Source organism: Diaphorina citri, unplaced genomic scaffold (assembly GCF_000475195.1).
Source record: "Diaphorina citri unplaced genomic scaffold, Diaci psyllid genome assembly version 1.1 scaffold1195, whole genome shotgun sequence".
In the NCBI taxonomy this organism is placed as follows: Eukaryota; Metazoa; Arthropoda; class Insecta; order Hemiptera; family Psyllidae; genus Diaphorina; species Diaphorina citri.
Genome location: NW_007378624.1, coordinates 1 through 27243, shown reverse-complemented (window position 1 = coordinate 27243; position 27243 = coordinate 1). Strand labels below are relative to the sequence as shown.

General features: G+C 40.0%; 2 protein-coding genes and 1 long non-coding RNA gene across 4 annotated transcripts in view; 1 reads left to right on the top strand and 2 right to left on the bottom strand.

Moving 5' to 3' along the window:
* The window catches only part of LOC103514641 (coronin-2B), a 46793-nt gene extending 23559 nt beyond the window's left edge, over positions 1–23234 (top strand). The window contains exons 3-15 of the mRNA XM_026827555.1: positions 4929–5176; positions 5884–5893; positions 7025–7174; positions 7749–7913; positions 10039–10263; positions 11097–11306; positions 11729–11974; positions 12587–12634; positions 15757–15939; positions 17098–17239; positions 18791–18954; positions 19506–19688; positions 21367–23234. Of these exons, the coding sequence (XP_026683356.1) occupies positions 4929–5176; positions 5884–5893; positions 7025–7174; positions 7749–7913; positions 10039–10263; positions 11097–11306; positions 11729–11974; positions 12587–12634; positions 15757–15939; positions 17098–17239; positions 18791–18954; positions 19506–19688; positions 21367–21510 (2118 nt within the window). The 3' untranslated portion in view covers positions 21511–23234. The remainder of the gene's footprint in view (positions 1–4928; positions 5177–5883; positions 5894–7024; positions 7175–7748; positions 7914–10038; positions 10264–11096; positions 11307–11728; positions 11975–12586; positions 12635–15756; positions 15940–17097; positions 17240–18790; positions 18955–19505; positions 19689–21366) is intronic.
* Positions 1707–2434, bottom strand: LOC113469688. Its single transcript, XR_003393023.1, has 2 exons — positions 2324–2434; positions 1707–1867 (listed from the first exon to the last, which is right to left on the bottom strand). It is a non-coding gene; the product is annotated as an uncharacterized LOC113469688 (long non-coding RNA).
* A 1596-nt stretch (positions 23235–24830) lies between the features above and the next one.
* Positions 24831–26591, bottom strand: LOC103514640. Of its 2 annotated transcripts, XM_026827554.1 has the most exons (3): positions 26176–26591; positions 25404–25604; positions 24831–25286 (listed from the first exon to the last, which is right to left on the bottom strand). In XM_026827554.1, the coding sequence occupies exons 1-2, from the start codon at positions 26417–26419 to the stop codon at positions 25432–25434; spliced, it is 417 nt and encodes a 138-aa protein (XP_026683355.1). In that variant the 5' UTR covers positions 26420–26591; the 3' UTR covers positions 24831–25286; positions 25404–25431. The 2 variants fall into 2 exon arrangements, with proteins under 2 accessions (XP_026683355.1, XP_008477760.1); XM_008479538.3 differs by lacking the exon at positions 24831–25286 and having other exon boundaries at positions 25296–25604.
* Positions 26592–27243: the final 652 nt, after the last annotated feature.

The window sequence follows — 27243 nt, the reverse complement described above, 5'->3', positions numbered from 1 at the left end:
AAATAACTGAAAGATTTGAAGTCATGTGAAATGTTTAATAACTGCTCATAACGGAAGGGAAAATGATGTGAAACTTCTATTTTTTTCATTATCGCATATTGTAACGCAACATATGCAAGTGATTATTTTATAATTACCTGGAATGCAGGTAATTTCCAAAAATAATTGTAACTCCATGGGAATTCCTGTCAAATAATAATAATCAGGAAGTGGCAAGGTTGATGCAGAATGATAAAATCATCCGGTTAGGTTTTGCTATGTTTTCCCTTTCATCCGTACGCAAATTGTGGACTCTGATTTTCCTATTTTTACCCAATCAGAATCCGAGACACCGTTGAAGACGACTTTTGGTAACCCGTTGTCCCCTAAAAAACCAAACCTATGAAAATAATAGGGAGTCTAACAATATACAATAGAGAGTCTCTCACACATACATATGTTAAATTGTTGAATATTTTATTTTCACGCAATGTGTTATATGCCCACCATTCGCCATTCACGCTCAGATTGTCTGACGGACCCAGGTCTGTGAGACCACAGTCTGTCAGACTGTCTGAGGGTGACTGGCGGGCATACAATTATTGATTGAGTACACGGTAACTTTGTCAATGTCTTGTCCATTCTAACTATTGGATTTCATGCAAAACTAATACTTCACTTCCTTCCTTGCACCATACGGTATTGAAGTCTGAACGTACGTATATAAGTTTCTAGTAGGTATGTACTTGTAGGTATTGAAGTCTGAACGTACGTATGTATATAAGTTTCTAGTAGGTATGTACTTGTAGGTATAAACTTCGGGGCACGAACTACAATCATATGTTCATTAATTTATAATGCGTTGTGAAAAATGCATGCATTATACCTACAGGGTGGGTACTGAAATAATTAGACGCGGGGGGAGGTCAATTTGCCTAGACTCTAGTGCAGAAGTTCCCAACCTATTTTAGCCCTTGAAAGCTCGAGCCTAAAATCTAATGAAACGTACGTTTTCCTTTGTATTCAAAAAATTTGTTTAATTTCATCAAAATCAGTTGGACAAACTGTACAGAGGCCCCGTGTTAGATATCAAATGGAATCCGTTCAATGATAATATCATAGCCAGCTGTTCTGATGATTGTACGGTAAGATAAAAATCTCGCTGTTCTAATAAAAGCTTTTTTTTACTGTCAGTCTTGAAAACCTAGTGAACGATTTTTCTAGGTGAAACTTACAGCGGAATCTATTCCAGTACTGTCACTCTGTCAGCAAGCAGTTTTTTCCCCCAACTTATTGTTCCATTACTAATTTTAATCAGTAAATGATTTCTTCAAATTAAATTGATTCCAAGGGCTAGAGGTAAACCTAGATCCTTGACAAATGGAATGTGCCTGAAAGCATGTGATGTATTCCAATCTACTCAACCTCTTATAATTTCTCATCTGTTGTGAACAGGTAAAGCTATGGTACATTCCTAATATATTCATTTCAATGTCAGGGGCACGCTTGCTTGCCATGCAGAAGGTCCCGGGATCGAATACCACCATCGACAAAAAATTGTACTCTTTTTTCGATTGCAAATATTTCAACGGGTTACTTTCTGGTGTTCTCGTGTTGACCCAGCACCTAAATGGGATGAATTGTGTCTCTTCTCGCCCATCTGATGAGAGGCATACTACGGGATGGACATGCTAGGAAATCAATGTTGTTCCCGTCATACACCCAGGACCCCAGGATCAGCTCGCACACTTGAGAGTCGAACGGCCAATAGGTGAGATCTAGATGACAGTACACTTGAAACTGACAGGGTGGTACCCAAGAGATGAGGCCATCACTGGAGGCGATGTGATAAGTCTCTCCGAATGGAGAAACGTCATTGCCGCCTGCACTGGGGACAGAAACAACGAAGTACAATCACTAATTAGCTAATTAGAGGGAGAGAGAAAGATAGATACAGGGAGAGGGAGAGAGAGAGAGAGAGAAACAAGGTAAATGGTAGGTAACCAAAGGCCTGACTGTGGTTAAAATAGATAAGAGATAACATCCACGTGGGGACTCTTGGGCCAGCCACTCACTATCAGGTAGACCTGACAGGTACACCTGATCAGGCAGGTCTGCCTGATAGTGTGTGTGCTCATCAGATATCAGGTAGAGCTGACAGACGGACCTTTTCAGCCGTACCTGTTAGGTGTACCTGGTAGTGTGTGTGCTCTTCAAATATCAGGTGTCAGTTATAACTGAACACGTGTACCTGTCACTGTCAGGTCTACCTGATAGTGAGTGGCTGGCCCAAGTATTAAGTAAGTAAGTTTTGTACTAAGGTTATTATAAAGTACGTGTTTACCTATTGAATGTTGATAGATCCGGTTGCCACACTTCTTGTGGCGCCAAATAGATTTGCTTTATGTCGCCATATTTCTTGGGATCCCACTGGAGAACTGGATCATACCATTTCTGAAAAAGAACAAAATGGATGAGATAATTTTGATATTAAGTTACAAACCATCCTCTAAAGAGTTTTTTGCCTCGCTTCACCTTAAAGTTTAAAGTTTGGTCAACTTTTTTTTCAATGCTGTGTAAGCTTGTTTGCGTGCATCTATGGACTGGATGAAGACTAGACAGTGTACGAGTATGAGCATTGAGCATTAATGAGTAAAAGATAACTTCTTTAATAAGTAGGAGTAGGGAGGTGCATCCTTTCTTCTTGTTACGTACATCACGTATAGATTTCAACACACACCTACACAGCCTACACTTTGTTCGCATTTTCAAGAATGTACGTAAAATCACAAGGAATGCAGACAAGAAAGGAAAAGTATTTCCAAAGGGAGAGGAATTGTTTTTTTCCAATTTCCTACATAAGAAACAAAACAAGAAAGCACCTTTTCTTATTACTTTCTCTTTTGATTTCCTATTTATACTTTCGAATAAAATCAGTGGCGCAGTTTGAAAAGCCACAAAGAAACTAATAGGCTGAAGTCACAAGGAGGAGGGGTGAAATAACAGTGCTGCTGATTAGGCAAAAACTCCATTGTGGAAAATGTATGGTGGTAAAAAAACAACACTTTAGATACCTACTTTAGAACAGGGTTTCTAAAGGGTAATTACCAGCTTGGGTTCATTCAATAATTCAGTCCATGTAGAACTTCCAATAGATCATTCTCGAGACATTTAATATCAATGGTACTCGGAATATTTCAGAACAGAAACTTTAAGGTCGGGGCATAACAAGCCAGTTTAATACAGGATTGAGTCTGGATTGATTTAAAGGTGAAATCCACAGCCTCATCTTGACTATCTTAAGTTTACAAATTAAGAATTTAATTTTATGTAGGTACCTATGTATCGTGGGTTAAGTGGAAGGGTATGCCTTAGTGTTAGGAGTGGTTAGGTTCTATTGAGATACAGGATTGAGTCTGGATTGATTTAAAGGTGAAATCCACAGCCTCATGTTGGCTATCTTCAGTTTACAAATTAAGAATTTAATTTTATGTAGGTACCTATGTATCGTGGGTTAAGTGGAAGGGTATGTTTTAGGAGTAGTTAGGTTCTGTTGAGAACCAACCAAGAGATCAGAAGTGCTACAACATCGTGGTATATTTTGACTAATAAATATCCCATCTTATGGTTATGCACATAGGTAAGTACACAGGTTAAGTTGTTACGAAAATAGTCTCAATGAAAACCTAGGTACCTTACAAAGTAGATACAGAGTTTTTTTTCTTCCCCCCAGAAAATTTGATTAACTTGGCGAAACGAGAAACAATGTACCAAGGGCCCAGAGTTTGTGTGTGTGTGTGTGTGTGTGTGTGTTTTTTTATTATTGTTGAATAAAAACAGTAAAAATAAGATTCCTCCGTGGCGCCTGGTTGTATTGTGTGTGTATGCAATGTGCTGTACAGAAATTGTACGCGGTTGTTGAGCACGTTGCTAGGAAAGTAATATGTACGTTTTGTGGGCGTTATTTACGTGCCCACCACATAGGACACAAGACACATAGGTGCATATCTACCTAAAACATCTACATATAAATGTAGGGGGCCTAACCTGTTTTGGAGACCTACCTACGTTAATTTTCAAACCAGGGACTACATAACTGTACGTAATCCCCCTAGGTGAGTACCTACTTGTCTGTTTGAATCCCGGTCGGGACCTATGAATGTCAAAGAATGTACCTTGAAATATTGTGAAGGATGTTCCAGGGTAATGATAACCTAAAATAAGTCATGTTTACCTAGGTATGAGGTAATGTCCATTATGTAGGTACCTAACTTAACCTAGCAGTAGTAGGTAATTTCCAACATTGCCTGTCTACAAGTAGGTACACACTACACAAGTAATAATAATAATAATAATAATAGTGCTTATTTATACTGCTCGCATAGGACTGAAAAGTCCCTTTACTCCAGCAGTTGGCTACTACTATTATTGACACCCAGTCATCAATTTGCCAACACTCTGGCGAATAAAGGTTGGGCGGAAGAGAACTCTTGAGAGGAGGAAAATTAGTTGTTCAGAGCTCAAGTTAGGGCTGGGTGACCAATGGACCATCTGGGGAACCACGTCTTTTTCCAACCCCACGTAGGCTGGGTGAGTTTAATCAACCATTAATGTATAAGGTTAATCAACCATTAATGTATAAGGTTAATCAACCATTAATGTAAGAAGGCGGGTAACTTGAAGGTAAAACCGACGTCACCAAAAAACCTTAGCAGTCATAGAGTGACGGTAAACCTCTATGAAACAAACGAAATCCGTGGGGTGCGCAGTTCAAAGTTCCGTCACGTGTATGGCGTCCACTCCAAGAGAGATGGTTGCTATGACAACGTTCCCATCACTAGAAACGCCCATGATTCTCACTTCTGTGCCGCCAATCCCAAGTTTGTTGCCGTGGTAACCGAGGTGGCGGGCGGAGGCGCCTTCCTTGTGTTGCCTATACATAGGGTAAGTTCCGTGGGGTGCGCAGTTCAAAGTTCCGTCACGTGTATGGCGTCCACTCCAAGAGAGATGGTTGCTATGACAACGTTCCCATCACTAGGAACGCCCATGATTCTCACTTCTGTGCCGCCAATCCCAAGTTTGTTGCCGTGGTAACTGAGGTGGCGGGCGGAGGCGCCTTCCTTGTACTGCCTATACATAGGGTAAGTTGTGAGGACCGGGGCGGAGATTTGGTTCCCCTAAAAATGTACCATATTCGGTCCTCTTCCCCTATCAAAAAATAATATTAAAAAACAATATCTTATACTCCTATCCTGTCTTCCTTCTCTCTTCGATTTCGGGACGATAAGACCATAGCAGTTACAGTTCCCTCTGTCAAACAAACCTCTTTAAAAAATTGATGTACTAAACTTCGGGGCACGAACTACAATCATATGTTCATTAATTTATAATGCGTTGTGAAAAATGCATGCATTATACCTACAGGGTGGGTATTGAAATAATTAGAAGCGGGGGGAGGTCAATTTGTCTAGACTCTAGTGCAGAAGTTTCCAACCTATTTTAGCCCTTGAAAGCTCGAGCCTAAAATCTAATGACACGTACGTTTTCCTTTGTATTCAACAAATTTGTTTAATTTTATCAAAATCAGTTGGACAAACTGTTCGAAACGATATGCAACAGTTAGTTGTACGAACGTAGATTTTGGTGAAATATTTTTCTTTTTTCGTCAACTGAATCAAAATTTTAGGTCCATTTCCGGAGTGATTGCATTATTAAGAATTTTTTTTCGGCCAGCCGAATTCGCTTGGTTTTTAGCGCGTCTGCCTTGTAAGTGCTAGGCCGCGGGTTCAATTCCCGCGAAGACCTTAGCAGTTACAATTCCCTCTATCAAATCTCTTTAAAAAATCGAAATTCTATAATTTTAAAGTAATTTAATTTATTTTCTTGGTTTGTGTTGTGTTTCAGCTGTGGTTCCGTGGGGTAATTTGAAATGTAAAATGTAAATGTACATTTTACATTTTGCATTTTGCATTTTCCATTTTGCATTTTGCGGTTCGCACATCTCTGTAAGTAACAAGGTTAAGCAACAATGAGCCTGGTGGGTATCCACACAGGTGACCATCCGCGATGAACATATTCTTATGTACATAGAGCTTTGCTCCCAAAATATCAATAAAAATACAAAAATAGTAATAAAATTTAAAATAAAGTGACATGTTTTTTTTCTTTTTTTTACCTGCGACGTAAACCCCCGAAAATCCCTCCTCTTCAAGATTAAAGAAATCCAATTCATAAGCCAGTAACTTCAGTCTTTTTTTTTCAGTCTTTCTGCTACATTTTTATCTTCCTTATCCAAGACATTTCCTTACGCATTTGTATACGCCTTGTGACTGCCAAGACGTGAGGCTGCCTCGAGTAGGGATGTTGCGATATATCATTACCTTCGACGTAAACCCCCGAAAATCCCTCCTCTTCAAGATTAAAGAAATCCAATTCATAAGCCAGTAACTTCAGTCTTTTTCATTTTTTTTTATTTTTTTTTCAAATACTTACGTATTCCGCAAATGTAATAGAAAGTCGTGTGATGTTCACACCAGATTTTTTTCGGAGTTTTGACCTCAGATTTGTATTTTTCACAACTTTTTACATAGGAATCGACTATTTATTTATAATTTTTACCCATTTGCAACTGCTCCATTGGAGTGTGCCTGAAGGCATGTGATGTGTTCCAATCTACTCTTATAATTTCTCATCTGTTGTTAACAGGTAAAGTTATGGTACATTCCTAATGTATTCATTTCAATGTGTATTATCTCAATTGTTACAGGTAAAGCTATGGTACATTCCCGACGGAGGTCTATCTGGTAATCTGAATGAATGGATCATGGATCTACATGGACACAAGAGATAGGACACAGGCCACATGCGTCTAATGTAGCAGTTGTTTCATTGCTACGAAATAAAAACGGCGGTGGAACACTCATCTTTTTAAAAAACAAAACAAAAAAAATTTGGACCGATTGCAATACTTTCATTACTAGTATAGCTCGCTATACTGTAGTAATAGAAAGTAAAAAAAAAATGTGTATTATCTCAATTGTTACAGGTAAAGCTATGGTACATCCCGGACGGAGGTTTATCTGGTAATCTGAATGAATGGATCATGGATCTACATGGACACAAGAGGCGAGTAGGCTACATAGAGTGGCATCCAACTGCAGAGAATGTAGTGGCCAGTGCTGGGTTCGATTACCTGGTAAGACAAAATAAACGAGCTTTCATATCTTCTTCTTTTTAGGTTACTTGGCGGAGAACTTTTTACCTCAGAGGTTTTTTTGGGGGATATCACGATAGCTTTCATATCTTCTTCTTTTTAGGTTACTTGGCGGAGAACTTTTTACCTCAGAGGTTTTTTTGGGGGATATCACGATTTTTTTTTTGTCATTTAAGGACCGTTCAATTTAATCTATGTCCGTCATAAAGATCTTCTGAGGTAAAAATTCGCGTGCCACAGTGTCAACCTAATGTCACATTGGGGCTACAGACTTCGCGGAGAACTTTTCAAAGAGTCTTTTTGGGGGATATGACATTTTTTTGAAAATTTCATCCATAACTTTCTCTTCTTAATTTAGTGTGCTAGGATTTTCTGAAAGGATCTCTCTTCCACCCAACCACACATTATTTTCCTCATTTTTATTTTACTGTCTATTACATACAGGTATGCACATTCTATTACAGTAGGTCTACTAAAGTTATGAGAAAGTAGATATTAGAATCGGTCCACAAAAAATTCTTCGTATTTTTCTAACCCGATTTATTTTCTATTTCAGATCATCCTATGGGATGTAGGCAAGGGAGAGGCCCTGACAGTCATTGACTGTCATCCGGATGTCATTAACTGTCTATCATTCAATAGAGATGGCAGTCGTCTGGTTACTACGTGCAAAGATAAGACAGTACGAGTTCTGGATCCTAGGACAGGACTTGTCATCTCGGTAAGTAACTTTCTATGGGGAAGTGAGAATAACTGATCTCTTTGGTCAATTATTCTAAGTCTGGGGTTGGGGACTTTGTAGTGAAGGTTTTCAACCATATAGGGGCTACTGATTTTATTCGATAAAATTTTAGTCAGTAGGTTTATCTGTTCTTTTTCACGTCTCTTATCCAGAGTGTCATAGCCAATATGTTCAATTAGAAGGGAGGATTCAATATACTCAGGATAGAGGGGATAAAAACCGTTTTCTTTTTTGAAGAGATACCGAATAAAACGTGATTGTATCCTTTCAATAGAATCCTTTGCTTTTTTGGTGGATGGTGTCCATATGACCGATCCATATTCTAAAGTTGAACGGACGTAAGCCTGATACAGCATTTTCATTGCATCTATATCCGTCATATATTGTGAGTAACGGATTACCATCCCCAGTTTTTTACAGGCCTTTTGTATTATTTCTTGTATGTGTGTATCAAATGAAAGGTTGTGACGGAATATTATACCCAGGTCTTTATACTGATCGGTGTATGTTATGGGAATGTTGTCAATGGTGTAAATGAAAGAAGTGGGTGAATTAGAAGAACGGTAGGACATGACGGAACATTTCTGGGGATGAAAGTTTAAACCGATTGATTTTAGAAAAGTACACAGTTCGTCCAGATCTTGCTGTAGAAGTTCACAGTCATTTAGCGACTCGATGATTTTATAGATTTTGAGATCATCGGCGTACATGTGGACTTGTGAATATTTTATATGTTTTATTAGGTTGTTATAGGTAAGAACGAACAACAAACTGCTTAATTTTGAGCCTTGAATAACCCCAGAGCTTGGTTCGATAGGGGGTGATATTTGGTTTAAGTATCGTACGTAAATTTTCCTGTCCCTTAAGTAGTTGGCAAACATCAGAATAAGAGGTTCAGAGAAACCTGCATGATAGAGTGCATCTAAAATAGCGTCATGATAAATTTTATCAAAACATTTTTCAATATCGGAATAGATACAATGAACTTCCCCAGATTTAGATATGGCACGAGCTGTGTAATCGGAAAACTCTATTAGATTATTAACCGTAGAGCGGCCCTTTATGAATCCATGTTGTGATGGGGAAACTTTGCTATAGACATAGGGCGATATTTTTTCGAAAAGAATGCCCTCGAAAATTTTGGAAATAACATTTAGATTTGATATAGGGCGATGGTTCTCGATTGCAATGTCGTTACCTTTCTTTGGTACAGGAGTTACAATCGACTCTCTCATTGGAGGAGGAATTTCTGAGAGAGAAAGACATGCATTAAAGATGTTTGTTAGGGGGTGAATGAGAACACTAGAACACTGTTTGAATATAATGGGCGGAATGCCATCAGGGCCCGGCGGCTTACGTGGTTTTAGGTTTCTTATTTCCCTCTCAACATCCGAGTCTGAAATGCTGTCGATATGGAAGTTATCAGTGTTGGTTGATTCGATGTCTGTACTATGTTTATATGTTGATGGATGTGGATTGTATGCACTTTTAAAATGTGATGCAAAACAATCAGCTATTCTTTGTGTGTCACTGATTTCCTCGTTTTTAAAAGAAAGTATTTTTTTGGGTTCGGTTTTCTTATTGGATTTAGTGTAATCCCAAAAAGGCCGACTATTACCATATATCGATATCGATATATTTGAGGGGCCGATATATCGATATATCGATTTATCGATATATTTGCAACTCATTTACATCCCTAGCCTCGAGGCGTATACAAATGACCCTTATCCAAGACAAGACCAAGAGGCCGAAGAAAAGGTAGAAGGATTGTGTGAATCAAGACTTGGGTGAGAAAATTTTATCAGGACACGAGGTACACAATAGGGCTGCCTGGAAGAGACTGACGAGAAACGCCAACCTTATTTAAATAAGATCAGGGAAGAAGAAGATCCAAGACTTTATTTCCCCATATTTACACTCCATATTTTCTCTCTATTCACAGCAAGTCACCCTGACACCCGCTCCTCCAAGGCCGTATTTATAGGGTATACTCTCTTCCCTAATAATGTCCCTGGCCATATAATCCATATTATTACTTTAATAATTTTCCTGGCCATATAATCCATATATTCACACTCCATATTATTCTCTCTATTCCCAGCAAGGGGTATGCCACCCTGGTACACGCTCCTCCAAGGCCGTATTTATAGGGGACACCGGCCGTATTGTTACTACCGGGTTCTCCCGACACTCAGACAGACAGGTGGGCCTGTGGGATGAGAATGACCTGAACACTCCCCTGGCTCTGGAGACTGTAGACTCGTCATCAGGCGTTCTATTCCCCTACTATGATCACGATACGAGAATATTATTCCTCGCCGGCAAGGTAACATTATCATTATCTTTCTCTCTGTTTTTTAAGAGGTTTGGATCGAGGGAACTTACATACATTACTTTCCGTGTCTGCTTATGAAAATAATCGGGCGTCCCCTGGAAACGGATAATGCCGGCTAATTCTACGACCTACCGCTAAACCAAAGACCTATGAAGATATTGTGAATAATGTAATATACAACTAACCCAGCTAACCCTTTGTGATAGAGGGAACTGTAACCGCTAAGATCTCATCGTCCCGAAATTGAAGAGAGAAGGAAGACAGGATAGAAGAAAGCCAGTTGTTCCAAGAACGAACATTTTCCGTTCAGGATAAAGTTCGCCCCGGGCGGGAATCGAAACCGCGGCCTAGCAAATAATCGGGCGTCCCCTGGAAACGGATAATGCCGGCCAATTCTACGACCTACCGCTAAACCAAAGACCTATGAAGATATTGTGAATAATTTTAATACACAACTAACCCTTTGTGATAGAGGGAAATGTAACCGCTAAGATCTCATCGTCCCGAAATTGAAGATAGAAGGAAGACAGGATAGGAGAAAGCCAGTTGTTCCAAGAACGAACATTTTCCGTTCAGGATAAATTTCGCCCCGGGTGGGAATCGAACCCGCGGCCTAGGGCTAACAAGGCAGACGCGATAATTTTCGTTCTCGGAACGGGTTTCTTTCTCCTATCCTGTCCTTCTCTCTTCAATTTTGGGACGATAAAATCTCTATCAAACCTCTTGAAAAAATTAATAAATACAATTAAAGTAAACCAGCTTTCCTGTTTTCTGGGCTAAAGAGATAGGTTACATATCTCATTCCTATCATTATTTCATTGCAGGGAGATGGTAACATTCGGTATTATGAATTGACCAATGAGAGACCTTACATTCATTTCTTGAACCAAAGTCTGTCTGGAGCGCCACAGAGAGGTTTAGGTTTTATGCCGAAGCGTGGCTGTGATGTGACGCAATGTGAAATATTCCGATTCTTCAAACTTCACACAACGAGAAATATGTGTGAACCCATCTCCATGATTGTGCCTAGAAAGGTAAGTAGACAGTCAGAAGGTTCGATTCCCAACGTCTCAAAAGAAGAAGAAAAAAATATGTTGTTTTTTCGACGAACTTGTGGAAATTGTTAGCCCAGTGATAACGCGATCGCTTACATTACAGAAGGTTTAAAAAAGTTTTATTACACTTGCAATATTTTAATCAGTCTGGCTTTGGGCTGTAAACTGGGAGGATAGCTGCCTGAAATTTCCCTTAGCAAAGGTTAAGTGTGAACTGTGAAAGGCTTTTTGTAAACTTTTTGTAGCCAAAACCAAATATCAGCCCAAAGCAATCACCCCAGGGCTGATTGAGAGTTTGACGAAAAACGCCGACCCCGTCTGAACACGGGAGAAGGCGAAGAAAAAGTGCAATATGTTATCAGTTTTAACACTTCATTTAACCCTCTCTTCTCTCTCCTCAGAGTGATCAATTCCAAGACGACCTCTATCCGGACACTGCAGCCCCGGTGCCTGCCCTCTCCGCAGCCGACTGGTACAAAGGGGTTAACAGGCCACCTGTCCTCATGTCTATGCGTACCGGGGTTAATGTATGCACGCACAAACCCAAAGCTTTCAGACCAAATGAAGCAACACGCAGCGACCATAACTATAAGATGAAGTTTGCGTTCCTCAATAGAGAGACCATACCAGATTATAGACCCTTGGATGTAAGTGTGTTAAGGGATTTGGGTTCACACTTTGAGATAATCAATCATTGAAGTTGATCAGCCAATCAGAATGCAGCATTTTTGATTAATGTTTAAAACGCTGCATTCTGATTGGTTGGTGTCAAAGTGTATACGTACTTCAGGGTCTAACTGTTCAAGCCCCGCTTTTATTGGGATGTTTTTTGTTCTCGATTTATTTTCTGGGCTCCCTTCCCGCAACTTGGAACTATTGCTTTTTTGTATTCCTTTTTGTAATTTGTAGATGTTTTTTTCCCCTCTTTTGAATCTCCATCTCCACATTTTGAAGATTTCTTTTCATGTTGATTTCTTCTTCTTCTTCTTCTTCTTCTTCTTCTTCTTCTTCTTCTTCTTCTTCTTCTTCTTCTTCTTCTTCTTCTTCTTTTTCTTTCTCTTGCGAACTGGATAACAGCCAATAGCCTTATCTCAAGAGTTTATTACTGACAAATGAGAAAACAAGTGAAAATTAGGTTTTCGCATACAGCCGGAACTTCTGCCCTTAAATAAACAGTTACATACTTGAATTTTTAGCTTGTACCTACCTTATCTTTTTCTTACAATATAATTATGTGCATGGTTTGTGTGTGTTTGTAGAGTCATCCTACTACCCCTACTGATTATCCGGATGTTATACATACTTCGGTAGGTAGCATGATATTATCTAGCTTATATCAAATTGCATGGCCTAACGGAACCTAACCTAAAATAAATAATATTTAAATATGGTTCATCCATTTATTTTAGGTGTCTATAGCATGTTGCATGAACCAAACTTCTAATAACACTCTTATAGCCCGTACAACAATATAAGTTTAGAGATAGACTGTTGGATTCATCAATCTGATTGGTTGATTTCAAAATCTTCAGCCAATCAGATTGCTTGATCCGAGAGTTAAACTTAAACTGAGTTTATTGTGGTCCCGGGCCATTACTAATGTCTTTTGCACCCAACCTCAGTGGTTTAAGTATAAATCATGCTTTATTTAGATTTAGACTGTTAGTTGTTCCATTATACTAACCAGTGGTAGTGATTGCGTGGTGTACTTCAGAGATTGGTGGTTCGAATTTGGGAACAACCTTTTGCGACAACCTTTTCCTATTTCAATAGGGTCGGGGTTTCTTGTCAGTCTCTTCCAGGCAGCCCTATTGTGTACCTCATGTCCTGATAAATTTTTCTCACCCCTGTGTCTTGATTCACACAATATTTCCACCTTTCGGCCTCCTTCGCCCTGTTCTCCCCCTCACTTCCATTCTCTCAACTCTTTTCCCTATGTAGCTCTTGTCTGTTTTTTCAACATGTCCATACCATTACTCAAGCGTTCATCTTCTAATATATAAAAATGAATGTGTGTGTGTTCACCTGTCCTCATGTCTATGCGTACCGGGGTTAATGTATGCACGCACAAACCCAAAGCTTTCAGACCAAATGAAGCAACACGCAGCGATCATAACTATAAGATGAAGTTTGCATTCCTTAATAGAGAGACCATACCAGATTATAGACCCTTGGATGTAAGTGTGTTAAAGGATTTGGGTTCACACTTTGAGAGAATCAATCATTGAAGTTGATCAGCCAATCAGAATGCAACATTTTTGATTGAAGTTTAAAACGCTGCATTCTGATTGGTTGATGTCAAAGTGTATACGTACTTCTGGGTCTAACTGTTCAAGCCCTGCTTTTATTGGGATGTTTTTTGTTCTCGATTTATTTTCTGGGCTCCCTTCCCGCAACTTGGAACTACTGCTTTTTGTATTCCTCTTTGTAATTTGTAGATGTTTTTTCCCCTCTTGTGAATCTCCAACTCCACATTTTGAAGATTTCTTTTCAAGTTTTTTTTTTTCTTCTTCTTCTTCTTTCTCTTGCGAACTGGACAACAGCCAATAGCCTTACCTCAAGAGTTTATCACTGACAAATGAGAAAACACCTGAAAATTAGGTTTTCGCATACAGCTGGAACTTCTGCCCTGAAATAAACAGTTACATACTTGAATTTTTAGCTTGTACCTCATATTTTTCTTACAATATATGTGCATGGTTTGTGTGTGTTTGTAGAGTCATCCTACTACCCCTACTGATTATCCGGATGTTATTCATACTTCGGTAGGTAGCATGATATTATCTAGCTTATATCAAATTGCATGGCCTAACGGAACCTAACCTAACCTAGCCTAACCCAACCTAACCTAACCTAGCCTAACCTAACCTAACCTATCCAGATGTTATTCATACTTCGGTAGGTAGCATGAAATTATCTAGCTATCAAATTGCATGGCCTAACGGAACCTAACCTAACGTAACCTAACCTAGCCTAGCCTAGCCTAACCTAACCTAACCTAACCTAGCCTAACCTAACCTAAACTACCCAAAAAATCATCATCATTGTCAACCATTATCAATCCACTGCTGGATGAAGGTCTCGTCCAAGTTTTAGTCTTAAAGTCCAAGTCTTAAAAAATGGCCATTAATTATTCATGAATCATTTCCATTTATTTTAGCTGTCCATAGCATGTTGCATGAATCAAACTTCAAACTTCTTCTATTAACACACTCTTATATCTTATACCCGGGACCATAATCTAAGTGTAAACTGTTGGATTAAGCGATCTGATTGGTTGATTTCAATTCTTCCAACCTAGATCCTTGACAAATGGAATGTGCCTGAAAGCATGTGATGTATTCCAATCTACTCAACCTCTTATAATTTCTCATCTGTTGTGAACAGGTAAAGCTATGGTACATTCCTAATATATTCATTTCAATGTCAGGGGCACGCTTGCTTGCCATGCAGAAGGTCCCGGGATCGAATACCACCATCGACAAAAAATTGTACTCTTTTTTCGATTGCAAATATTTCAACGGGTTACTTTCTGGTGTTCTCGTGTTGACCCAGCACCTAAATGGGATGAATTGTGTCTCTTCTCGCCCATCTGATGAGAGGCATACTACGGGATGGACATGCTAGGACACAGGCCACATGCGTCTAATGTAGCAGTTGTTTCATTGCTACGAAATAAAAACGGCGGTGGAACACTCATCTTTTTAAAAAACAAAACAAAAAAAATTTGGACCGATTGCAATACTTTCATTACTAGTATAGCTCGCTATACTGTAGTAATAGAAAGTAAAAAAAAAATGTGTATTATCTCAATTGTTACAGGTAAAGCTATGGTACATCCCGGACGGAGGTTTATCTGGTAATCTGAATGAATGGATCATGGATCTACATGGACACAAGAGGCGAGTAGGCTACATAGAGTGGCATCCAACTGCAGAGAATGTAGTGGCCAGTGCTGGGTTCGATTACCTGGTAAGACAAAATAAACGAGCTTTCATATCTTCTTCTTTTTAGGTTACTTGGCGGAGAACTTTTTACCTCAGAGGTTTTTTTGGGGGATATCACGATTTTTTTTTTGTCATTTAAGGACCGTTCAATTTAATCTATGTCCGTCATAAAGATCTTCTGAGGTAAAAATTCGCGTGCCACAGTGTCAACCTAATGTCACATTGGGGCTACAGACTTCGCGGAGAACTTTTCAAAGAGTCTTTTTGGGGGATATGACATTTTTTTGAAAATTTCATCCATAACTTTCTTTTCTTAATTTAGTGTGCTAGGATTTTCTGAAAGGATCTCTCTTCCACCCTACCACACATTATTTTCCTCATTTTTATTTTACTGTCTATTACATACAGGTATGTACTTTCTATTACAGTAGGTCTACTAAAGTTATGAGAAAGTATTAGAATTTGTTTCTCCCTGTGTTTAGATTCTACCCGAGATGGAGAAGAGTCAGAAGACGGCCGTGAATCAGAACACCAAGTTCCAAACCATTCAGCAAATGTTCAGCAGTACGCATCAAACCAATGGAGATATAGGGGGAGACATCTTGGCGTTGAAATTGTCCGTACGGGATGATTATGAGGAAGACTGCCCTAAGAATGAATATCAAGTAAGTAAAACACCATCCCTGTCTTGATATTCCGAAGAAAATGTACTTGACAAACGTAGCTTAACCTATGTGATCTCAGGGTAAAGCTCGTAACCTTATCCTAAAATCTATACGGGATGATTATGAGGAAGACTGCCCTAAGAATGAATATCAAGTAAGTAAAACACCATCCCTGTCTTGATATTCCGAAGAAAATGTAGCTTAACCTATGTGATCTCAGGGTAAAGCTCGTAACCTTATCCTAAAATCTAACTTTTAGACGGCAATTTATTAGAGAGAAACAATCCATAAAATTTATTGACTCTGACGGATACCTAAATAATAAATAGAAAACAATGTATTTTCAAGAAATCGGTCGAATATCCTCCTTTGACAAATCATATCTCAAATCAAAATTCATCTACCCCCCTCTGGTCTACAGTATGATTTTGACATGAACTTTCCACTTCTGGCAGAAACGCACATGCCTTAAAGGCGTCGAAAACAGTATCGACATAGATTCAACATGAAACGGTAGACCTAGTCCTAATGCCCGCCTCTCACGTTCAGACCGTCTGACAGACTTATGTTAGACCGTCTGACAGACTTATGTCAGACCGTCTGACAGACTTATGTTAGACCGTCTGACAGACTTATGTTAGACCGTCTGACAGACTTATGTTAGACCGTCTGAGAGACCTGGGTATGAAGCTTTTTCCGCCACACACTCTAAGACGATCTGTCAGAGGTCTGGGCGTAAGTAGGGGTCATAAAACGTGTTTACCAATTGTTATTTTTCAACTTATTTTCATCAGTAAATAGTTTCTTCAAATCAATATTAGATCGTCATTTAACACGTCCACTGCTGTACTAATTTATTTATGTTTTGTACCGTCTGACAGACTTATGTTAGACCGTCTGACAGACTTATGTTAGACCGTCTGACAGACTTATGTCAGACCGTCTGACAGACTTATGTCAGACCGTCTGACAGACCTGGGTATGAAGCTTTTTCCGCCACACACGCTAAGACGATCTGTCAGACGGTCTGGGCGTAAGTAGGGGTCATAAAACGTGTTTACCAATTGTTATTTTTCAACTTATTTTCATCAGTAAATGGTTTCTTCAAATCAATATTAGATCGTCATTTAACACGTCCACTGCTGTTTTGTCTTTCAGCTTCAACGCGCCTACTCCCGTCAATGTGAGGAAGTGAAACTGCTACGCAAACAGTTGGTCAGTAGGGATCGAAGGATTCAAGATCTGGAGAATCTAGTCAGCTCCCTACAGGCCCAAGTACAAGTGCAGAGGCGACTTAAGTAAGTGTACTTGAATCTAAACTTGAGTAAGTGGACTTGAATCTAAACTTGAGTAAGTGGACTTGGATCCAAACTTGAGTAAGTGTACTTGGATTCAAACTTGAGTGAGTGGACGTCAATCCAAACTTGATTAAGAGCTCTTGAATCAAGTTCAGAAGTGACTTGATCAAAACATCATCTGGCTCGATGATGTACTTAGTGTTCAACTCGCCTGGTAATCAGGAGGGCGTGGGTTCAATCCCGGCCGAGGCATGTAATTCTGTTCTCAACATTGTTTGAGAATTTGAGCATAAAAATAACGTTTTGTGCTCTGTTTTTAGTAATTTTAAGGGGGAAAAAAATGACCGTTGCCTAATGTCCATAGCGTGTGTGTGCTTTATAACTTTATAAGGCAATATTTCTACTGATTAAGGCTAAAAACAGAGCAGGTAGAGGGAAGCAATAACTTCAAACTTCATAGAACTGAGAGCAAAAAAAAGCTCTGATGCTCTTCGCTGCACTCTATTTTTAACCTGTAGCTTCTTCACGTAGTATGGCATGTGATCTACCAACCAACGCAACCAGAAGTCCATCTTGAATTGGTACTCACGATGAATGAGGTAAATACCTGGGGAGAAGGGTCGAAGCATGATGGTTTTTCTAAGCAGGAGTGCTACCCTCCAAGTTAGGCCAGCCACTCACTATCAGGTAGACCTGACAGGCACAGCTAAAAAGGACCTTCTGTCAGGTCTGCCTGATACCTGATGAGCACGCACACTATCAGGTAGACCTGACAGGCACAGCTAAGAAGGACCTTCTGTCAGGTCTGCCTGATACCTGATGAGCACGCACACTATCAGGTGTACCTGTCGTCAGGTCTACCTGATAGTGATTGGCTGGCCTCTATTAGGAACCAAGCATGATTGGTGGTAATATCTCGTTTGATAGAGGATTAATTTCTCTGTATAACTGCTAAAGGTTTTAGTGACGGTGGTTTTACCTTCATTTTTCGACAAACTACCCGCCTAGTCGCCTACTCACAATAATCTCACCAAGCCTGAGTGGGACCAGGAAAAGTCAGCGTTTTTGAGTTAGTTTTCTAATCTAATGGCGTGTTTCCAACTTTCCAATCACTCGGCATGTGCTCCATTGCTCCACGGCCACTCACTCCATTTAAAATAAATGGAAACAGATCATGCCGAGTTAGTGGGACATACCTTCACACTCTAGCTACTTCTTCTTTTTCTCACCTTTTCCCGTGTACAGACGGGGTCAGCGTTTTTCGTCAGCTTCTCAATCAGCCCTATAACTAGGGGGATTGCTTTGAGCTGCCCATTTGGTTTTGGGTACAAATTTCACGAGTGGATGCCCTTCGCACTCAACCTTTGCTATTTCTTTAGCAAAAGGGGAGAACGAATTGTGGAAATCGGGCTTTAGAAATTCCTACTAGTTAGAGAAATACTTGGGCCGGCCATTCACTATCAGGTAGACCTGACAGGTGCACCTGTTCAGGCGTACCTGATAGTGTATAGGGACGTGGGACATCGACATCAATGTACTGTGTGTGTTTACAGCTCCAGAGTCTAACATCACCATCACAATACCAGAAGCCATTCAGAAGTTCTACACATTCTTCAACGATTATAAGAGAGATGTGAGGAATTATTTTGAGCAGCAGTTCCTCGAATTACCACGGGAAGAGAAGAAAGCGATCAAAAGTAAGTTATTCCGAAGGCATGTTACTTTTTTAGTGTAGGCCTGTTAGAAGTGTGAAGGCAAAACTTCCTACAAATCCAAACTCTATTGTCCATGATACGTGCTATCCAGTGCTCTCTCAATGAGATTGAGAGGCACAAGGAAGAGGATCGGAACTTGAAACTATGAACTTCTTCTGTCATAGATATTAATTTTTGCTTATACCTGTCATGCAAAACAGCTCACTTACTTACTTTTCGTGTCCAATACAATGTCACCGGCATTTATATCTGTCGATCCCAGAAGCGTGCGTACTGCTTTTTCATTTACACTTGTACTGCTCTCTCATTTACACTGAGCACGTCCTCCTGGGTGCAGGTTTGATCTAATTGGTCGCAGACAAGGAAGTGGTCGTTTGTCCAAAGTCTACTGATAATCCACTAATTTCTGGTTCGTTTTTGTTAAGCTACGCCGAGCAAGACCACTAAATGGATGAGTGACATGAACGGCCATGCCTTAAGGATTTACTAGTACATAATATAATTAAAATTCCTCATAATAATTATGTATGTTCTTGTTTCTCCCTGTGTTTAGATTCTACCCGAGATGGAGAAGAGTCAGAAGACGGCCGTGAATCAGAACACCAAGTTCCAAACCATTCAGCAAATGTTCAGCAGTACGCATCAAACCAATGGAGATATAGGGGGAGACATCTTGGCGTTGAAATTGTCCGTACGGGATGATTATGAGGAAGACTGCCCTAAGAATGAATATCAAGTAAGTAAAACACCATCCCTGTCTTGATATTCCGAAGAAAATGTACTTGACAAACGTAGCTTAACCTATGTGATCTCAGGGTAAAGCTCGTAACCTTATCCTAAAATCTATCTTTTAGACGGCAATTTATTAGAGAGAAACAATCCATAAAATTTATTGACTCTGACGGATACCTAAATAATAAATAGAAAACAATGTATTTTCAAGAAATCGGTCGAATATCCTCCTTTGACAAATCATATCTCAAATCAAAATTCATCTACCCCCCTCTGGTCTACAGTATGATTTTGACATGAACTTTCCACTTCTGGCAGAAACGCACATGCCTTAAAGGCGTCGAAAACAGTATCGACATAGATTCAACATGAAACGGTAGACCTAGTCCTAATGCCCGCCTCTCACGTTCAGACCGTCTGACAGACTTATGTTAGACCGTCTGACAGACTTATGTTAGACCGTCTGACAGACTTATGTTAGACCGTCTGACAGACTTATGTTAGACCGTCTGACAGACTTATGTTAGACCGTCTGACAGACTTATGTTAGACCGTCTGACAGACTTATGTTAGACCGTCTGACAGACTTATGTTAGACCGTCTGACAGACTTATGTTAGACCGTCTGACAGACTTATGTTAGACCGTCTGACAGACTTATGTTAGACCGTCTGACAGACTTATGTTAGACCGTCTGACAGACTTATGTTAGACCGTCTGACAGACTTATGTTAGACCGTCTGACAGACTTATGTTAGACCGTCTGACAGACTTATGTTAGACCGTCTGACAGACTTATGTTAGACCGTCTGACAGACTTATGTTAGACCGTCTGACAGACTTATGTTAGACCGTCTGACAGACTTATGTTAGACCGTCTGACAGACTTATGTTAGACCGTCTGACAGACTTATGTTAGACCGTCTGACAGACTTATGTTAGACCGTCTGACAGACTTATGTTAGACCGTCTGACAGACTTATGTTAGACCGTCTGACAGACTTATGTTAGACCGTCTGACAGACTTATGTTAGACCGTCTGACAGACTTATGTTAGACCGTCTGACAGACTTATGTTAGACCGTCTGACAGACTTATGTTAGACCGTCTGACAGACTTATGTTAGACCGTCTGACAGACTTATGTTAGACCGTCTGACAGACTTATGTTAGACCGTCTGACAGACTTATGTTAGACCGTCTGACAGACTTATGTTAGACCGTCTGACAGACTTATGTTAGACCGTCTGACAGACTTATGTTAGACCGTCTGACAGACTTATGTTAGACCGTCTGACAGACTTATGTTAGACCGTCTGACAGACTTATGTTAGACCGTCTGACAGACTTATGTTAGACCGTCTGACAGACTTATGTTAGACCGTCTGACAGACTTATGTTAGACCGTCTGACAGACTTATGTTAGACCGTCTGAGAGACTTATGTTAGACCGTCTGACAGACTTATGTTAGACCGTCTGAGAGACCTGGGTATGAAGCTTTTTCCGCCACACACTCTAAGACGATCTGTCAGAGGTCTGGGCGTAAGTAGGGGTCATAAAACGTGTTTACCAATTGTTATTTTTCAACTTATTTTCATCAGTAAATAGTTTCTTCAAATCAATATTAGATCGTCATTTAACACGTCCACTGCTGTACTAATTTATTTATGTTTTGTATTTCAGCTTCAACGCGCCTACTCCCGTCAATGTGAGGAAGTGAAACTGCTACGCAAACAGTTGGTCAGTAGGGATCGAAGGATTCAAGATCTGGAGAATCTAGTCAGCTCCCTACAGGCCCAAGTACAAGTGCAGAGGCGACTTAAGTAATTGTACTTGGATCCAAACTTAAGTAAGTGTACTTGGATTCAAACTTAAGTGAGTGGACTTCAATCCAAACTTGATTAAGAGCTCTTGAATCAAGTTCAGAAGTGACTTGAACAAAAAATCATCTGGCTCGATGATGTAGTTAGTGTTCAACTCGCCTGGTAATCAGGAGGGCGTGGGTTCAATCCCGGCCGAGGCATGTAATTCTGTCCTCAACATTGTTTGAGAATTTGAGCATAAAAATAACGTTTTGTACTCTGTTTGTAGTAATTTTAAGGGGGAAAAAATGACCGTTGCCTAATGTCCATAGCGTGTGTGTGCTTTATAAGGCAATATTTCTACTGATTAAGGCTAAAAACAGAGCAGGTAGAGAGAAGCAATGACTTCAAACTTCATAGAACTGAGAGCAAAAAAAGCTCTGATGCTCTTCGCTCCACTCTATTTTTAGCCTAAGACAGTAGGTCTGCTGATTGAGGCATTAGCTGATTTTTTTTAATCTCACCCAAAGTGCTTTTCTTTGCGAAATATATTCGATAAGTACTTTGTATTTTCCAATATTTTGACCATGTCAAATGTTTATATTTTGAGAGTTTTCTCTTCTCTCCTTTGGTCATTCTTTAGCCTGTTTTCCACTTTTACTTTCGATTATTCGTCCATTTCTTGTATACTTATACTGTTCGTAGTGTTGAAGCGCCTAAAAGGGAAAAAAATCGGCTTTGTAATTTGAAGACCGATCATCAATAATGTGCTAAGTGCCAAAAAGTTTAAATTGCTAAGTGCCAAAAAGTTTAAATTGATTTAAAATGAGGTCTTTCTTCCTGGTTTACCACGGGCACATACCACTACCCCCATCTATCGGGATTTTTTTAATAATTTTTTTTTGGAACGTTGTGGAGCTTAGCGCGTTTTGCAGAGTATGTTCACTGGTACATAGTACGTGAATCCGTACCTAACTCAAATTTTATATTTTTGGCACTTAGCACATTATTGATGATCGGTCTTCATTTGTATTTCTTTCTGAAGTACATAAAATGCTTACTTTTTTCTTCAATGGCTGAGAATATTTATCCTTGGTCATATTCGCCTATTTATATCTCTTCGTATTCTATTGAATCTTTTTGACTTGTTTTTTTCATTCCTTATCATTCCTATTTATACCAAAAACAGTATTTTATTATTTTTGATCTCGGACCTTTTAAAAACTCTCTTATTTCCTACTAACATACATTTTACTTATTATTAGTTTAACATTCGTATTGAACAGAAAGGAACCATTTAGCAAAAACCTATCTTTGGTGAAACATGAAAAAGTGTTTGGTGTATTTTCATGGAGCTTCAAAAACAAATCTTTAGTAAGATGTTGATCTTTAAATAGAAAAGAACCACTGAAAAAGAAAAATCTGGGGTGGAAAAAGTTGACTTCTCCGGGTGGTACCTTTCTGCTTTACTGGTGTCGAAAATTTTCAAACTGCTACTTTGATGGCCTTTATCTCTAAACAAATCTTTTAGCATTATTTTGTATACAACCTAACTCTAATCTCTATTGTAATTTTATTTTTTCAAAACCTTAGTATTATGGCGTTCTGTGTTCTAAGGCCCGATTGTTAATGTAGATGAACTAGTACGTTTCCATCTGTTTGAACGTTGAAATCTACGAGCAACCGGGCCTAAATCGATTTACTTAATATTTACATTTTGTACAGGGTCCCGCTGTCAAATGTCCGAAATTCGAAATATACCGGGTGCTGTTTGCTGTAGAGGAAAGCCAGGTTGCTGATTACAAAGAGGTTTTTCTTAGACAAACAGAACCCGAGATATTCAGATTTAAAATTTGAAGATTTAATGGAAGGACCCTATTTGAACAAATTTTATTCGAAAAAAATTGCATACGTACCATACGGTACTGTGAAGTCATACAACTTGACTCTTACAACTTGAGCCATGAGATATCTAGACGCTTTTTGAAAGCTTCGGCAATCATATAAAAAGTTTCTTGAACTATTGAAGTCATAAATGTCTGTTTAAAGTCCCCCAGCCAGACTAAGCTGGTCTACTCCCTGTTTAAAGTCCCCCAGCCAGACTAAGCTGGTCTATTCCCTGTTTAACGTCCCCCAGCCAGACTTCTAACTACTAGTTACCTCTAAACTTCTCCCTGTGGGTTCTCTCCCTTGTATCATTGTACTCCGGGTAGTAAATGTTTCGGCACCCATTATAGATCATGCGTTGGGTATAGTTGAACCTCTCCAATAGTTTCAGATAGAGGTTATCGTAGTTAGAGTTCCTGAAATCGTCCTCTAAATCAAACTGGTCCTGTCCCCATTGCTTGTAGATCCAGGCTTGAAATGCATCACGATCCTTGATACGGAACCCTTGGTAGAATCTGCACTTGGCTCGCAGGTACTCTTTCTGAAACAATACGAGTAAATAGTTCAATACCTAGGAGAGTTTGCAAGATGGCGCCGATGCGTTAACTTCGTAAAAGTGTGAGGTCCGAAATTGTTCGCAGTAATTTATAGTTATTGAGAGTTTTAGTGACTAAAAGATTATAGTAATAGTGCTTATTTATACTGCTCGCATAGGACTGAAAAGTCCCTTTACTCCAGCAGTAGGCTACTACTATTATTGTGGTCAAATTCTCAAATTATATTGAGGATAAAATTCCATACCTCGGCTGGGATTGAACCCACGCCCTCCTGCTTACCAGGCGAGCGCCTTGACCACTACACCACCGAGGCAGCTACCCGTCGCCTCAAATCAAACTCACCCAGCCTGAGTGGGGCCGGAAGAAGCCAGGAGCTACATGGTTTTTTACAATACATGGGTTTTACCCGTTGAATACATGGGTTTTACCTGTTGATTTGTAAATCACTCAATCAATCAAGGAGCACGTGATTGCCCAGGTAGTCACCCGTCTGTATAACAACCACAACGTTGCTTAACTTCAGTGATCGATTAGGAACTGGTGTATTCATGTACTATTGTCTCTGGCTGATCCATCGAAGATTTTTATGTGTCATGCGTCATGCCCATCTAGTTAGCTTGGAGAGTAGCGCGTCTGCCTTGTAAGCGCTAGGTCGCGGGATCGATTCCCGCCCGGTGCGATCAAGGGCTTATTGGCACAGTTATTCTACTCAAGGGCTTATTGGCACAGTTATTCACTTGCAAAGTGTGGGTACATTGGTGGTGTAGTGGTCAAGGCGCTCGCCTGGTAAACAGGAGGGCGTGGGTTCAATCCCAGCCGAGGTATGGAATTTTATCCTCAATATAATTTGAGAATTTGACCACAATAATAGTAGTAGCCCACTGCTGGAGTAAAGGGACTTTTGAGTCCTATTCGAGCAGTATAAATAAGCACTATTATTATTATCCTAAACAGATAAGGTTCGTTCTCGGAATGACTAGCTTTCTCCTATCCTGCTCTCCCTCGATTTTGGGAACATAATATTTCAGTAGTTACAGCTCCCTCTGTCAAACCTTTAGAAAAAAAAAGTGTCAGGTTTTCGCATCATTTGGGTAGGTACGCGAGTAAAGAACAGGAAAGGTTGACTCCAATTATCCCAGAATCTCCTGCTCTGAAGTTGCAGGAATTGATAATGTTTCTGCCTCATCTAGAAACATGTTGCAACGCTTGATGAAACATGTTGCATCATTTGGGTAGGCGAGTAAAGAACAGGAAAGGTTGACTCCAATCATCCCAGAATCTCCTGCTCTGAAGTTGCAGGAATTGATAATGTTTCTGCCTCAGATCTAGAAACATGTTGCAACGCTTGATGAAACATGTCGCATCATTTGGGTACGCGAGTAAAGAACAGGAAAGGTTGACTCCTATCATCCCAGAATCTCCTGATCTGCAGTTGCAGGAATTGATAATGTTTCTGCCTCAGATCTAGAAACATGTTGCAACGCTTGATGAAACATGTTGCATCATTTGGGTACGCGAGTAAAGAACTGGAAAGGTTGACTCCTATCATCCCAGAATCTCCTGCTCTGCAGTTGCAGGAATTGATAATGTTTCTGCCTCAGGTCTAGAAACATGTTGCAACGCTTGATGAAGTCCTCGCGCACTGCAGCGTCAAACTCGACGAAATAGCGATCACCTGAAACCAAATGGAAATACCTCATTGGAATAATGGGATCATCGAAATTCTTTACCGAACGGTCTTGGATACATATGTAGGTATCACGAATCACGTCCACTTCTGCACTACTGAGATGACGTATGCAAACTTCGGGAAAGATTGTGTTACTCCAACTCAGCCCTAGGATTCAATGATATTGATCCTACGGATACTGACTCTTTTTTGAAAGAGTTTTGATAGAGGAAATTGTTACAGATAATCCCGAAATCAAAGAGAAGACAGGAGAAAGTTAATCAGTCGTTCCGAGAACAGACCTTATCTGTTAATGTTTGCTCTGATTGGAAATCGAACCCGCAGCCTAGATTTTTTTTTCCCCACAGATTTCGTAGCAATGAAACAGCTGCTACATGTATTCGACTCACATGGTCTGTGTTGTAGCATGCCCGTCCCTCATTAAAGACACACAATACTTCTCATTTAGGTGCTGTTTCAACACGAGAACACCAGAAAGTAACCCGTGGAAATATTTACAATCGAAATACGAGTCGAATTTTTTTTGTCGATGGTGGGATTCGAATATTGGACTCACCCACAGCTATTTCATACGCAAACTCATCCAGCGTACAGTTCCCATGGTCATACAACATCTTCTTGATCATTCTCTTACACTCATGCACTCTCTCATCTATTCTCCTCTCATATTCAAATTGGAATGCTATGCTGTCGAAATCTATGTGGCCATCTTCATTGACTTCTCTATCTAGCTTGGTCCTCTGTAGCTTCTTCACGTAGTATGGCATGTGATCTACCAACCAACGCAACCAGAAGTCCATCTTGAATTGGTACTCACGATGAATGAGGTAGATACCTGGGGAGAAAGGTCAAAGCATGATGGTTTTTCTAAACAGGAGCGCTACCCTCCAAGTCACTATCAGGTAGACCTGACAGGCACAGCTAAAAAGGACCTTCTGTCAGGTCTGCCTGATACCTGATGAGCACGCACACTATCAGGTAGACCTGACAGGCACAGCTAAAAAGGGCCTTCTGTCAGGTCTGCCTGATACCTGATGAGCACGCACACTATCAGGTAGACCTGACAGGCACAGCTAAAAAGGACCTTCTGTCAGGTCTGCCTGATACCTGATGAGCACGCACACTATCAGGTAGACCTGATCAGGTGTACCTGTCGTCAGGTCTACCTGATAGTGATTGGCTGGCCTCTATTAGGAACCAAGCATGATTGGTGGTAATATCTCGTTTGATAGAGGATTAACTTCTCTGTATAACTGCTAAAGGTTTCAGTGACGGTGGTTTTACCTTCATTTTTCGACAAACTACCCACAATAATCTCACCAAGTCTGAGTGGGACCAGGAAAAGTCAGCGTTTTTGAGTTAGTTTTCTAATCTAATGGTGTGTTTCCAACTTTCCAATCACTCGGCATTTGCTCCATCTCAATCAGCCCTATAACTAGGGGGATTGCTTTGAGCTGCCCATTTGGTTTCGGGTACAAATTTCACGAGTGGATGCCCTTCGCACTCAACCTTTGCTATTACTTTAGCAAAAGGGGAATTCAGGCTAGTATACTCCCTGTTTAAAGTCCCCCAGCCAGACTAAGCTGGTCTACTCCCTGTTTAAAGTCCCCCAGCCAGACTAAGC